The sequence below is a fragment of the Orbicella faveolata genome, unplaced genomic scaffold (assembly GCF_042242905.1).
Source record: "Orbicella faveolata isolate gen_17 unplaced genomic scaffold, um_ofav_v1 contig_36, whole genome shotgun sequence".
NCBI classification, from domain to species: Eukaryota; Metazoa; Cnidaria; class Anthozoa; order Scleractinia; family Merulinidae; genus Orbicella; species Orbicella faveolata.
In genome coordinates, this window is record NW_028301565.1 from 16,940,378 (window position 1) to 16,952,559 (window position 12,182).

The 12,182-nt window shown below is 38.5% G+C and overlaps 1 protein-coding gene and 1 non-coding gene across 3 annotated transcripts; both read right to left on the minus strand.

Annotated features, from left to right (window-relative positions):
• Window positions 1–5,394: 5,394 nt before the first annotated feature.
• Window positions 5,395–10,288, minus strand: LOC110059446 (BTB/POZ domain-containing protein 6-like). Of its 2 annotated transcripts, XM_089275152.1 has the most exons (2): window positions 10,162–10,275; window positions 5,395–10,025 (listed from the first exon to the last, which is right to left on the minus strand). In XM_089275152.1, exon 2 carries the CDS (start codon window positions 10,007–10,009, stop codon window positions 8,834–8,836), a length of 1,176 nt encoding a protein of 391 aa, XP_089131278.1. In that variant the 5' UTR covers window positions 10,010–10,025; window positions 10,162–10,275; the 3' UTR covers window positions 5,395–8,833. The 2 variants fall into 2 exon arrangements, with proteins under 2 accessions (XP_089131278.1, XP_089131277.1); XM_089275151.1 differs by having other exon boundaries at window positions 5,395–10,288.
• Trnas-gcu (transfer RNA serine (anticodon GCU)) lies at window positions 7,983–8,055 on the minus strand. Its single transcript has one exon. It is a non-coding gene; the product is annotated as a tRNA-Ser (tRNA).
• Window positions 10,289–12,182: the final 1,894 nt, after the last annotated feature.

The window sequence follows — 12,182 nt, forward strand, 5'->3', positions numbered from 1 at the left end:
GGTCAGACTGGTTCATAACACAAGTAGGTACTTCATATATGGTAATTATTATGTACCATCTATGGCTCAAGAAGGCAAGCAATGCGTACAAAATAAAAAGCATTTACGGGGATGGGGAAGGGAAGCGAAAAACGCGACGGAAAAGGGGAAAGAAATTCCTGGTTTAAGAAACGGGCTTTTCGCTTTCGCCAGCCATGTCCTAACTGCATATGATTTATGCAAATTTGACCTGGCGCCGATCAACAATTGTATGCAGGCCTTTTTTGCGGTCAGTGTAAAGAATTTAGAAATCGTGAGGTCCAATTTTATTAACCGTTAATCTGGAGCAGTCGATGGCAAGATAGTCCAGCTATTGATCTCTTTCGAAATTCTAGTTCTTTCATAGTCCTTGACACGAACAAACATCAGCGAGATTAGACTTTCTTCGAATCGTACCCAGTAGCATGTGACGAAGAGAGCTTGCAGGTTACGAATTTATTTGGCAAAAACGGCCATAACATCTTTGCTACCTGAGAAGCATTTAGGGCTGATTATTGCTCTGATTTCTACGTTAATCATAACAATTACAATTTCCTCAAATGTGATTGGTGCATAAACTGCTGTATTTTGCTCGAATTAATCTGCAAAGCTGTAATCGGACAGTGTAATCGGACAGTTGGCTGTAATCGGACACCTGTAATCAGACAGTTACATGAGCCAATCATTTTAAGTCCTCTCCACTAAATCCACCAATCACAACATTGATTACAATCACTATCGTAACCAATTCAAGAGACTGACTTTGTAAAATTGTTTAGGTTTAGTCTCTGGTGACTGGTTTGAAAGAAACTTAACAGCCATTTTGCAAGCTATTCTCCATATTTTTAATTATGATATTTAAAAAATGACTATTAAACGCTCTTTTTCAAATGAATTTTTGCTTCTGTGGGAAATTGTAATTGTTATGATTAATTGGTAACAGGACATCGTGTCGTCCAATTCAGTCTGTAATCACAGTCGTGATTAACAAATCGGACTCCCGCTTCGCGGTCGTCCGATTTTGTTAATCAGGACTCCACTCAGTCCTATTACCATTATGAATTTTCCGCCATACTGGCGAAGTTTATCAAAGTACCAGCCGTAAATACGCCTTCTCCCATCACGGTGGTTGTTGTGGAGATTGTGTATATTTGCATTTTAACAAGATACTTATTTTGGCTTAGCCAATCGGAATTTTCTGGTCGCCAACGTTTTCAGAGCTTCACAGAAACAGACAAAGTGAGTTTTTACAGCAAACGACCTTTCCCTTTCCCCTCCTCCCCAGTATCCTATCCACCCCTTTCCATCCCCGCCTCGCCGTCCAGGCAAGCTAAATTCCGGTAGAAAATTGATGTCAAGTCCCTGTTTACATTTCCTAATTTGAAGCAAGCAATTAGGCCAAATTATTTTTGGGGCGGTCACCACAAGCGCTTAAAGAATGGAAATTACTTAGGGTAGCGCGCTGCAAGAAAGGGTCATGTTAATCTCTTCCCCAAAAATGAATAATTTTGTTTGATTTATCTAAAATTTAGGAATGATCGCGCTCTATTTAACAGTACAATGAGGCCACGCCCACACTACGCCGGATAAGAAGCTCTTCAAACTGGAGGAACTTGAAAACGCCGGCCTTCCGTTTTAGTAGCTTTTCGAAAACGATGACGTCGCGCTAACCATTTGATTTCCCTGCCCGAGTTTTCCTGAAACACAAATCCAAAATGACCGGTGATTGTTGTGTTTTTAAAATCCTCCGACGTAGTGTAGATGGGACCAGAATGAGCGCCAAAGCAATGAGGCGTTGATATTCAAAATAGAGTTACAGTTCTCGGCACGTGCGTTTTCTAATTTTGTATATTTCTCTTTCTTCTGCAAAACAGAACTTTGGGCTTTCGTAGAAAATGGTGCATTTTCTATGTTTTTGATTAAAATTCAACATTGCTTCTATCGGTTATTGTTATCTTTAAACCAAGAAATGATGTATTTTTGCTGCTCATAGATGAGTGTGGGGTCCATTTGATCAAGTTCCCGAGAAGGGCGCAACAACGAGGCGACCGCGCGAGCTGAAATTAAAATGTGCATAAAATTTAGCGAGTTGTGTTTTAATTAATAATGCATTCATGTTTGCGGTGTCGTTTTCGCATTAACTTCTTGAAAACAGAAACTTGAAGAAAATTTAAGAGGTTTTGAGCGGAAAAATCGAGATAGGTAATCGCCTTCAATAACACTTAATGACGTACGGAAACGTGGAGTATACTATTTTCAAGTTTTCTGTGGAGAATATCCTGGCTAACATCTAAGTTTTCTAAATATGCTTTGCGCAGAGACACTTCCACCTGGAAAGGACAACCTGTAGCAACACATATTTTACTATCATGAAATTCGTCCTCCATAAAAGTGTACCGTCCGATCTTAAGTTAATCAATACTACAATTATTATAATGCCATTCTCCAGTCATCGCAACCTTTGGACAATCTGTGAACTGTTTCGACGTATATTAATCACAACATGTGAATGTACTGAGAGGAAAAAGTTATCGGTATATTCAGGCCAAATTATGACCAATTATGAACGAACAGGAGCCAATTAAGACCCTGAATGTTCACAATTGGTGTAGTGCAAAATTCTTGTAGCGTTCGAATCTCGCAGTTATTTCCCAACTAAATTGCTTCTTTTCTATCGTAGTTCTGGATCTTCAGTGTTTGAAGCTCTTCAAATTACCTGGGGAGTAACGGAGCTGACAAGGTATCTATCGAGAACATTTCATGGCAACGGTTAGTAGGGACAGGTTTCTCGAGGGGAGGACAGCCCCTACCCCAGGCAAGTTAAGGGAAATCAAGTTCGATCACGCTGCGTGAAGACTTCTCTTGCTGTTTTTCAACTGAATCGATCATGATAAAAACTGCAGTTGTACATTATTAATTTGTCAATTGGCGTCGATCCGAACAGATCATTTCTGTAAAGATTTTTGTCTTATGATGCGGAAGCCTCGCTATATCAAGATAGAATGGAATCTCAACAATAGGATCAGCCTGCCTAAGGTTTTTCGGTTAGTTAGACAGCAGCACGAAGAACCGCGAAAAAAAAGAAGAGATTTGTATAGTTGCCACGATCTTGTTCCTCGACAAGCAAAACCCCAGAGGAGGCCACATTAGGCTGGTTAATTTTCTGACGACTTGTCTGTTGCACACTTCATGTTAAGGCGTAGTTTTAGGGTCTTTAAATGTGTAAAACAAGAAAAACAAAATTTACCTTTTGCCGGGGTCGGGGTACCGCAAATGACAGGTAAGGATAAAGATTGTTTAGAATTTTGGCTTGGTCGCAGGAAGTACTTAACTTGCAGCCTACCATCATTCTTTCGTCCTTTCCTTACATCATTTCCATGCACTCATCAGTTAACTTGTTAGCGGCGTCGTAATTTTCCCACACAGAAAGCTAGTTATTATTCAATTCAATTTTCCATAAATAAAAAAAAGATTGCGCACGTCATAAATCTTCGCAAAGATTTCACAAGAAATCGTTCCTCCTAGAACATTTTCCTTTTATGAATGCAATTCTAATTTCATGATAGGCTAGAAATGGAGTGCGCACAAGTGTAAATGTAGAAAGGGAAGGCAAATAATAACATATTCTAATTCGCTGTCCCGCTCAGCCGTCTCAGTGTACTGCAAACTCGCATATCATGACCTTTATCAACCCTGTTTAGACGGGGGGCCGGGTGGTTCTCTCGTTAGTGGCAAAGTTTTCTTCTGCTTAGGAACTTCCTCCAGCTTGACATGACATTCTAGACTCGACTACAGTTTGAGAAAGTTTACTTTTAATTCCCTATTTTCAGTTCCCCATAATTCACTCTGTTTGCCCCCAAGTGTTGCATAAGCTATCGATGTGAAATGCTCTTGGGAATACGCAGACCTCCCAAGAGCATTTAAAAATAGTTTATGGAAAATTTGGGGAGCAAACAGAGAATTGGAAAATTGAGAATTTCATTATTTGCAAATATTTAATTTTTAAATAGATGTTCAAAGCTCTAACCGAGGACTGCGTATTTACTACTCAGTGATTTCGTACAAGAATAACAAAAGAGGTTCTTCTTTTTAACCTTTAAACGTACATGTACATCCCAGACTCGTGCAAACTCGTGGGACGTGAAACCATCCCTGTGTATGTTAGTTCTTACAATATATTTTCAAAAACGTGAATATTGGTAAATAAGCCGCAGCCTGCTTTGTAGGAAATAGGCGAGAGGATGAGATAGCTGGAGTAGGAACTAACCTACAAAGGAGTTGGTTTAACCTTGCCAATTCTTTTCCTGAGTTTCTTGATCTGTGAAGCACAGTCTATCGTTAATACATCGTTTAGGACAGGAAATTGATTTGGAATCAGGACGAGTCTGTCCACAGACTCTCTATTTTGTCTTGAGTTCGTCAAGATCGCAAACTTAGCAAAATATTAACCCGCCGCGTGGGATATGAACGCGCTGAAGCGCAAGCATGGCAAGAGAGTGGGGCTGGGGAATGGCAGAAATTTTAAATTTACTTTTTTTTTCGTTTCGTTTTCGAAAACAAAAATCGTAGAAAAAAAAACCCCGTCTATGGACATACTAAATCAGGACTGTCTGCATGCGCCTTGTAGATCCTTAGCTTTTTACAACGGATACAATAAGAACAGACCTGCACAAGAAGGACTAGAGGAGTTGGTTCCACCCTGTTTCTTGATATGTGAAACAAAGACTGCTCCTAAATTCGCGGGGAAAGAAAATAGCGCTTCAATTTATTCTGACCAAGATTGCGGCTCGCAGGCTACTCCTACAAAAATTACTTAAGGTGGGAAATTATTTTCGAACCGAGATTTTCTCCATGCACCGACTAGATCTGGAACTTTGTACAGGGGATGGGTGTAAAAACTGACCTACAAAGGAGAACAAATTCTCTTCCTGAGTTTCTTGATCTTAGAGACAAAAACTTCTCTTGCAAGATTAAAGCAATTTTTTTTAAATCTAAGACTCTCTGAATACACTGGGTGGATGAATTTGCAAAAGAGAACTGTGCAAGAACTTGCACGCAATGAACTTGCATCCCCCAAATTCTAAAGTTAAGATGAGATTTTTATCTGTCAAACAATCACTCAAAAGTAGATAAGACATGGCTTTTTATAAAAATTATGGGATCTCTGAAACAACTATAATCATTTCATTGACTCCTACTTTACTGATGACCCTCGGAAATGAAGACAGAATATGCCTTTAAAATTACTTTTTCTGCAGGTTAAGCCTTGGGAAATTCGAGTGGGTGTTGGAATTGCAATGACATTTTTGAAGGACTTGGGTCATTCCAACTACAAGACACACTAGATGGGGCAACAACAACAACAACAACAACAACTGCCAGCTGGTAAAAAATAATAATATAACTTTATTGCTGTATCAAATAAGACTAGCAAAAGGAATAATCCTTCTACCATTTGGGGACACATAAAAGAATAAATTATATGAAGTACTATTTACACAATTGAAACAAAATACATGATCATAATAATTATTGAGGAAGAGCTATCTAAGTGACAATAGACCATTTTACAGTTGTCTGCTCAGTGACCTGGCCTTTGTATGGCAGTGAGGTTGGAGTTGACCTTGTTTTGATACAGACCTCACTGCTTTTGTTGTGTAAAACAAGTTGTTCTGATGCTAACTAGGTGCATTTACATGACAAAAGCAGTGAGGTCTGTATCAAAACAAGGTCAACTCCAGTCTCGCTGCCATCCAAAGGCCAGGGCACTGAGCAGACAACTGTAAAATGGTATATTGATATTACTATGTGTTTACTCTTTTCTCTCTTTACACTAGTTTTCTTTTATCCTAAAATAAATGTATTTAATTTAAAGACCATATAATTAGTTTACTATAGTTTGCCCTTTCCACTTCTTTTTCATTGCACTCATTTGTTAGCAATACTGTATTCATGTCGTCAAGTGGAGAAATACAAAAATAAAAAATACAATACAACTGATATTAATCAAGAAAACACATTACAAAATGATTTAGAAATGGCAAAGGCAGCAATTACAATGTTTGCCTTTTAAATAGCTGGCTAATTTTTTTTCATTGCCTTCATTGACTTTATTTATTTATCATTGTTTGTTTACATTGGTCCTGAAAAGCCCCATTGGGGAGTGGCCAATTAAGTATACATACATATACATACATACATTGTCTTCAGCAAAGTAATGCTTAACCCAAAAACTTTACTTAATTTTAACTGAATAAAAATTCTTTTGGTACACATAGGTGTCATGAGGGAAAGCGTTGTATGATAACATAGATAGACAGGTGGTAACCATGGCAATGGGTTTTCACTAAACTGCTTACTGTTGGTTTTTCTGTGTTTATGCCTATTGTCAAATTCTCTACTCACAAGACATCTCTCATTTCATGACAGCACAGTATTTGATCACAAATGTTTCAATATTAGAAGACAAGGCTGTTGGCTAAATATAGATCTTTCACAAGATTGGATAATTCTTTTATCATCCCAAAAAAATGTCTCCTTAGCAGTGAAATACATTTAACAGCTAAGTGAATCAAATAAAGTAAAACAATTTTTAAAACTTCATGAAAAGTTGTGTTGTAATGCAATGATCACAATGCCGCTCACTAAACTTGATTTTGATTTACAACCACTTTAAGCTACAATAAAGAGTGTTTACCAGTTGCTGCTATACAACTGAGCATTAATTTGAATCATTACTGTAGTGTCATCTATAAACTTACATGTATTATAATTTTAATAATCATAATTAAAATTACTGTGCTGGAAAGTGAAGTGAAAAGTGAACTGCTAGAAACCATCACCAGCCCTTTTAAAACACTTCAACTTTTCTCTGAGTTGGAATGACATTTGAAGGCTCATATTACACATTGCTCAAGCCTGCATTGTGTCAATGGAACTCTATGCTACCAGGATCTTTTTCAAATCATTTTGACGTCACTATATCTACAACAAACTCTTATTGCTCATTTTGTTGCTGCTTGGGGGACCATACCTATTCCATTGGCATCCTTATTTTAGACACCTTACGTGTACATGAAAATAATTTGTTACAGGAAACTATTTGTTCAAGGAATATGAAACATCCAATTTGCAACAAATCACTGTTGCCATTGATCTGTTTTCAAAGAAACCTGAAAAGATTTAATTCATAACAAAAGAATGTAAAATTACTTTGATTTTAGCCACAAAGATAGAGTAAAACTCATACTATAAACTGCTGCTTATAGGCCCATAAATTTTGTCCTATATTACATTTTTTTTTGGCAGGAATTCCTAGTTAAAAAAGGACTTCCTGCTCAGTTCATGCTAACCTTTCAAACACTTGGATTCATGTGATACCCTTTTAGTTCAAAATCAATTTTTTTTCTGCCCTTGCTGAAAAAGACAACTCTTTTAGGAAAACTCTCTCATTTTAGCCCACTGTTATATATTGAGTATCCTCCAAGATACAGTGAACCTAAACAGTCAGTAGAGGTGATCATTATATGGCTGTGTCTCACAAGGACTGGGAACTACCGAATTCACAAATTTGATTGGCTGAAATTGATATTGACCACAATCTAGATTTTCCCTTCTAGACCGGCATCTAGACTGGTTACATTTTTCAGTGAAAAACTTGCAAACTAAAATATTGACTATTCTGTTGTCATAATAGTTGCTTTTAAGATTTTATAAACATTGACTAGTTTCTTCTAAAAATATGAGTTCCATGCCGTCTGATGAGAAAAAAAAAGGTAATTAAAGAGGACGAGCAAACTTTGGCAATTTTAGTTCAGCTCATCGACGTTCACAAGCAAAATGTCAGCTAGTACAAACTAGTTGCATTAAACAAATTATTTTTTTCTTATGAAGACATGATCGATCATGGCAGTGATGCACATACCTTAAGCAGTTGTGAAATCAAGGCCTAAAAAAAAAAATTCAGGCCTGAACGGGTTTTGAACCCATGACTTCTACAATAGCGGTGCAGTACTTTACCAACTGAGCTATCAAGCCAACTGGGAGCTGATCACTTTGTGGGTTTGTAATATATCCGTAGATGGTGAAGAATACAAGTGAACATATGAAAGATCATATATTTGAACTGCGGAGAAAGATATGAAGACATGATTGATCTTCACAGTTAGGCACACAACTTCAGCAGTTTTGAAATTAAGGCCTGAAAAAAATTCAGGCCTGAACGGGATTCGAACTCATGACCTCTGCCATACCAGTGCAGTGCTCTATCAACTGAGCTATCAAGCCAACTGGGAACTGGTCACTTTGTGAGTTCGTGATGTACCCATAGATGGAGAGGAATACAAGTGAATATATGAAAGATCATATATTTGAACTGCAGAGAAAGATATGAAGACGTGATTGATGATGATCAATCTGCTTTAATCAATGAATTGAATCAATTAATCAATCAATCAATCAATTAATCAATCAATCAATCAATCTGCTTTAGTCAATCAGTTAATTAATCTGCAATACTACGATGATCAATCTTGTCTTCATATCCTTCTCCGCAGTTCAAGTATATGATCTTTCATATAATTACTTAAATTTTTCTTGTTTGGCCATATAATAAACATCTTATCAACCAAGCTTAGTCTGTCTGTATGGGAGAATTTTCATCTTGGTCATGTGTACATACCTCATTGCATTCGGTTTGTACTCATGCCCTTGGTCAAGGTTTGTACTCACGCCCTTGATCAAGATTCTCCCACACAGACCTCCTGCTTGGTTACACCGTAATAAGAGGTAAATCATCCTTCTATTACTTTTAGAATCATTCTGTGACCTTGAATAAGAGCTCTGCACACACACTATCTGGCACATCTTCATCCAAATGAGGGTTGAAATTAAATTCAACTCCTGAAATGCTAACAGGAATAGAATTCGTTCCTCCAAGGCAATAACCAGGGCCATCTGCTGTTACACTAATGAAGTACAGAAGATCTTCGACTAAAGCAACTGGCTCATCAAATTTAACATCATAGCCATAATGAAATTCTTGTCCATTCTCTCTCCTCCCTGAAATATAAGTACCAGATGTAAATGCAACAACTATTTCGTCATCACTGTCGGTATCATTGTCACCATCGTCACCTTCGTCATCTTCGGGAGGGGCAAAAAATGACACTCTCACGGTAACTGCAAATTTACCGCCTTCATTGCCTAAAAAACTGACACCATGCAACATTATGGCCTTGTCAACTGTGAATGGCAGCCAGTCTGCAATGCAAAGTTCAGCATCAATGTACTTGCGATGGTTAAAACCCAAGAATCTACAGCATCGTAAAAGTGGACCCAACCTTTCATCATGAAGGAACCCAACTGCTGAAGTCACAGTGCAACTGAAATAGTTGATCATCATGTTTGTCTCCTCTGGTGTTAATATCTTGCTTTTAGGGACAATATCCATGAATTCACTCTGTGTCATGATTGGGAAACGAATGTTTTTTACAATCTGCTCCCCGAGGACTTGTCTTTTGACGGAGCCCGCTTCTTCAAGTTTTCTCCTCTTGCATTCTTTTTTTGCCCAGCAGTCTACGGCTTTAAACAGCTCTACTTCTGTGACATTCAATGTCTCTCTTTTCACTAACTGCTTTACAATCGATCTCTCCACAGTCATAAATTCACTTGACTTCAAGGCCTTCTCCGTCTCTTTGTCAATTAAATCCCAGCAAGAACGCAAAAGATCTTTCTTTTCATAGCGCTGAGCGTGGTGCAAGACACAAAACAGGTTTGAAAAATCTAGATTCCTTCCTAAGTAATCAGTGCATTCACTGGCTAGGCTAGGAATTAAGTATTTCTCGGCCAGATACAACACTTCCATTACATTGTTTCCATTCAGGTGAACTTCATCGGTGTAGATATAACGCAACAGTTCAAGCATACCTTCGAAACCACAGTCCGGGAGATCAATGTACTCTTTGGTTTCAGCCATGTTACCACAAAACATTGCATAAAAGACGGGACTGCAAATCGACAACAAAATCTTGTGAGCTGGGATCACAACCTTGCTTCTCTTGGTGTCACTTTGTCCAAAATTTCGGGACGCTTTAACAACAAACTTCACATCACTAAAGATCTCGTTGTTTAACATAGACTTGCCTCTGTGTTTCTGATCCCGTGGCCAATCCTTTCCGAGAGCTGTCAGCGTAGCCATGATTATTCTGTGATGATTTACTTCTCTAGCCTGCGTAGCAGGCGTAAAAATGGGAGGAAGTTGGGAGGAGGAAGAGAATTCGGGGGAGAAAAAAAAGGGGGAGTGGGGGGGGGGGGGGGGGGGCGGGGGTGTGAGGGGAAAAAGGAACGCCTGCTATAAAGACCCAGCAAAACTATGGTTGGCGAAATGGTGCAAAATTCACAAAGTTTATATTCATTCACATTTAATGTTGTTATTATTATTCACGAATATATTTATTCACATTCAACAACTAAATTTATATTCAAGAGATATACTAATTCACATTTAACGACGTATTTCGTATTCACGAATATATTTACTCACATTTACGGGATTTATTCATTCACATTCAACGGTTTATATTCATTCACATTCACGATCGAAATATTGGTTTAACATGGTGCAATATTCATTCAACATTTTCTGCGCACCGCCTTCGCGCATCATTAGGTCCCAGCTCACGCTCTACAATTTCTGAAAATATGAAGGTAGACGACGATCGAATAGTATCCCATGATGCAATTTTCTACGTACGTGACGCAACATCGAAGTTATCATGGATTTCAGCGTGAAATAACGTGGTTTTCTCCGCGGTCTATTTCTTATTTTTATTGCAGTAAAAGGTTAGAAAAGTGCATTCTTTAAATCTTTGACGCGATTATAATGATTTGTAAGTGTTTAAGAGCGCCGCCTTATTATAGTATTCTTGTCGTTGATCGTGTTCTGTGACTATTCGCATCACAAAGTGTTCGTTGACCCGTAACAAGGTCGTGAATATTCGCTTTTCTTTGCACAGTATGTTGATGTCTTCGATTTTTGGGCATCACGCCACAAAATATAGACATAATAATGATTTTTGGCGTAGAAGTACCGAGAAGTACCCACATTTTTATGACCTTTCAAGCGATCGAAGTGGACTGAAATTTCGTAACATACTAGTGTTGCGTGTGTGAATGGCTGCTTCAAGTCTCAGTTCGTTTGGCGCTTTATTCCCGAGCTTGGTCATCTTTTAGAGTCAAAATGATTATTTTCGAAGGTGTTTTGGCTACTATTCTTCCCGAAACTGCAAAATGCTCAGCAGTGATAACTAGCCTTAGTAATAGAGTGTTTAACTTCGTAAATTTCAATAGTTCAATGGAGCCGTAATCAAGAGATGTCATGCAGCAAACGGCACAACACGGAACAAGCCTGCTAAGAAGCGGACAAGAGATGTCAAAAGAAAAATCAGAAAACCCCTTTACTTCTCTTCGGAGAATGTACCTGTTGTAACTTATTCGTATCACCACAAGGCTTCTTACCCCAGCGAATAATTCGTCCGTAGGCGAATTCACAACAACCACAGGGACGAGAGCTCTTCTTCGTTCGTCCATGCTTTCCACATAGCTTATATGTATTTCTCGACAGACCAACGAAACACAAGTAAAACCCTTCACTGTAACGGCAAAATTCTCCTTTGAAACGCAGTGAATATAAACTAACTCGGTAATCTTAAAAGCAGAAGCCACGGAATCCAGACAAGTGTGAAAGCACGCGAGAGCGTGGAATAAATGATGACGTCACGTACGCAGTGATAATATAAGCCTAAACCAGATGCATCATGGGATACTATTCGATCGTCGTCTGATATGAAGGGGTAGAACAAAGACAAACGACCCCAAACATACACAACTGAACATAAACGTTACATGGGCTAGAGGAGATAACAGACTGCTCGATGATTTCGGATGAGCAAGTAGATAATCTCGTACAACGTTTTATGAGTGATCATGGGACTTTGCTCGGGTATTCCTTGGTGACCGAACATCTTCGATCATTATAGGTCTCAGAGTTCAACGGGATGGAATCAGGGAGAGCATTGACCGCGTTGACCCTGGAAACTCTAGAATCCGCTGGGCTGTCATAATTTCTAGGAGAGCGTATTCTGTGGCTGCTCCAAATAGCTTGT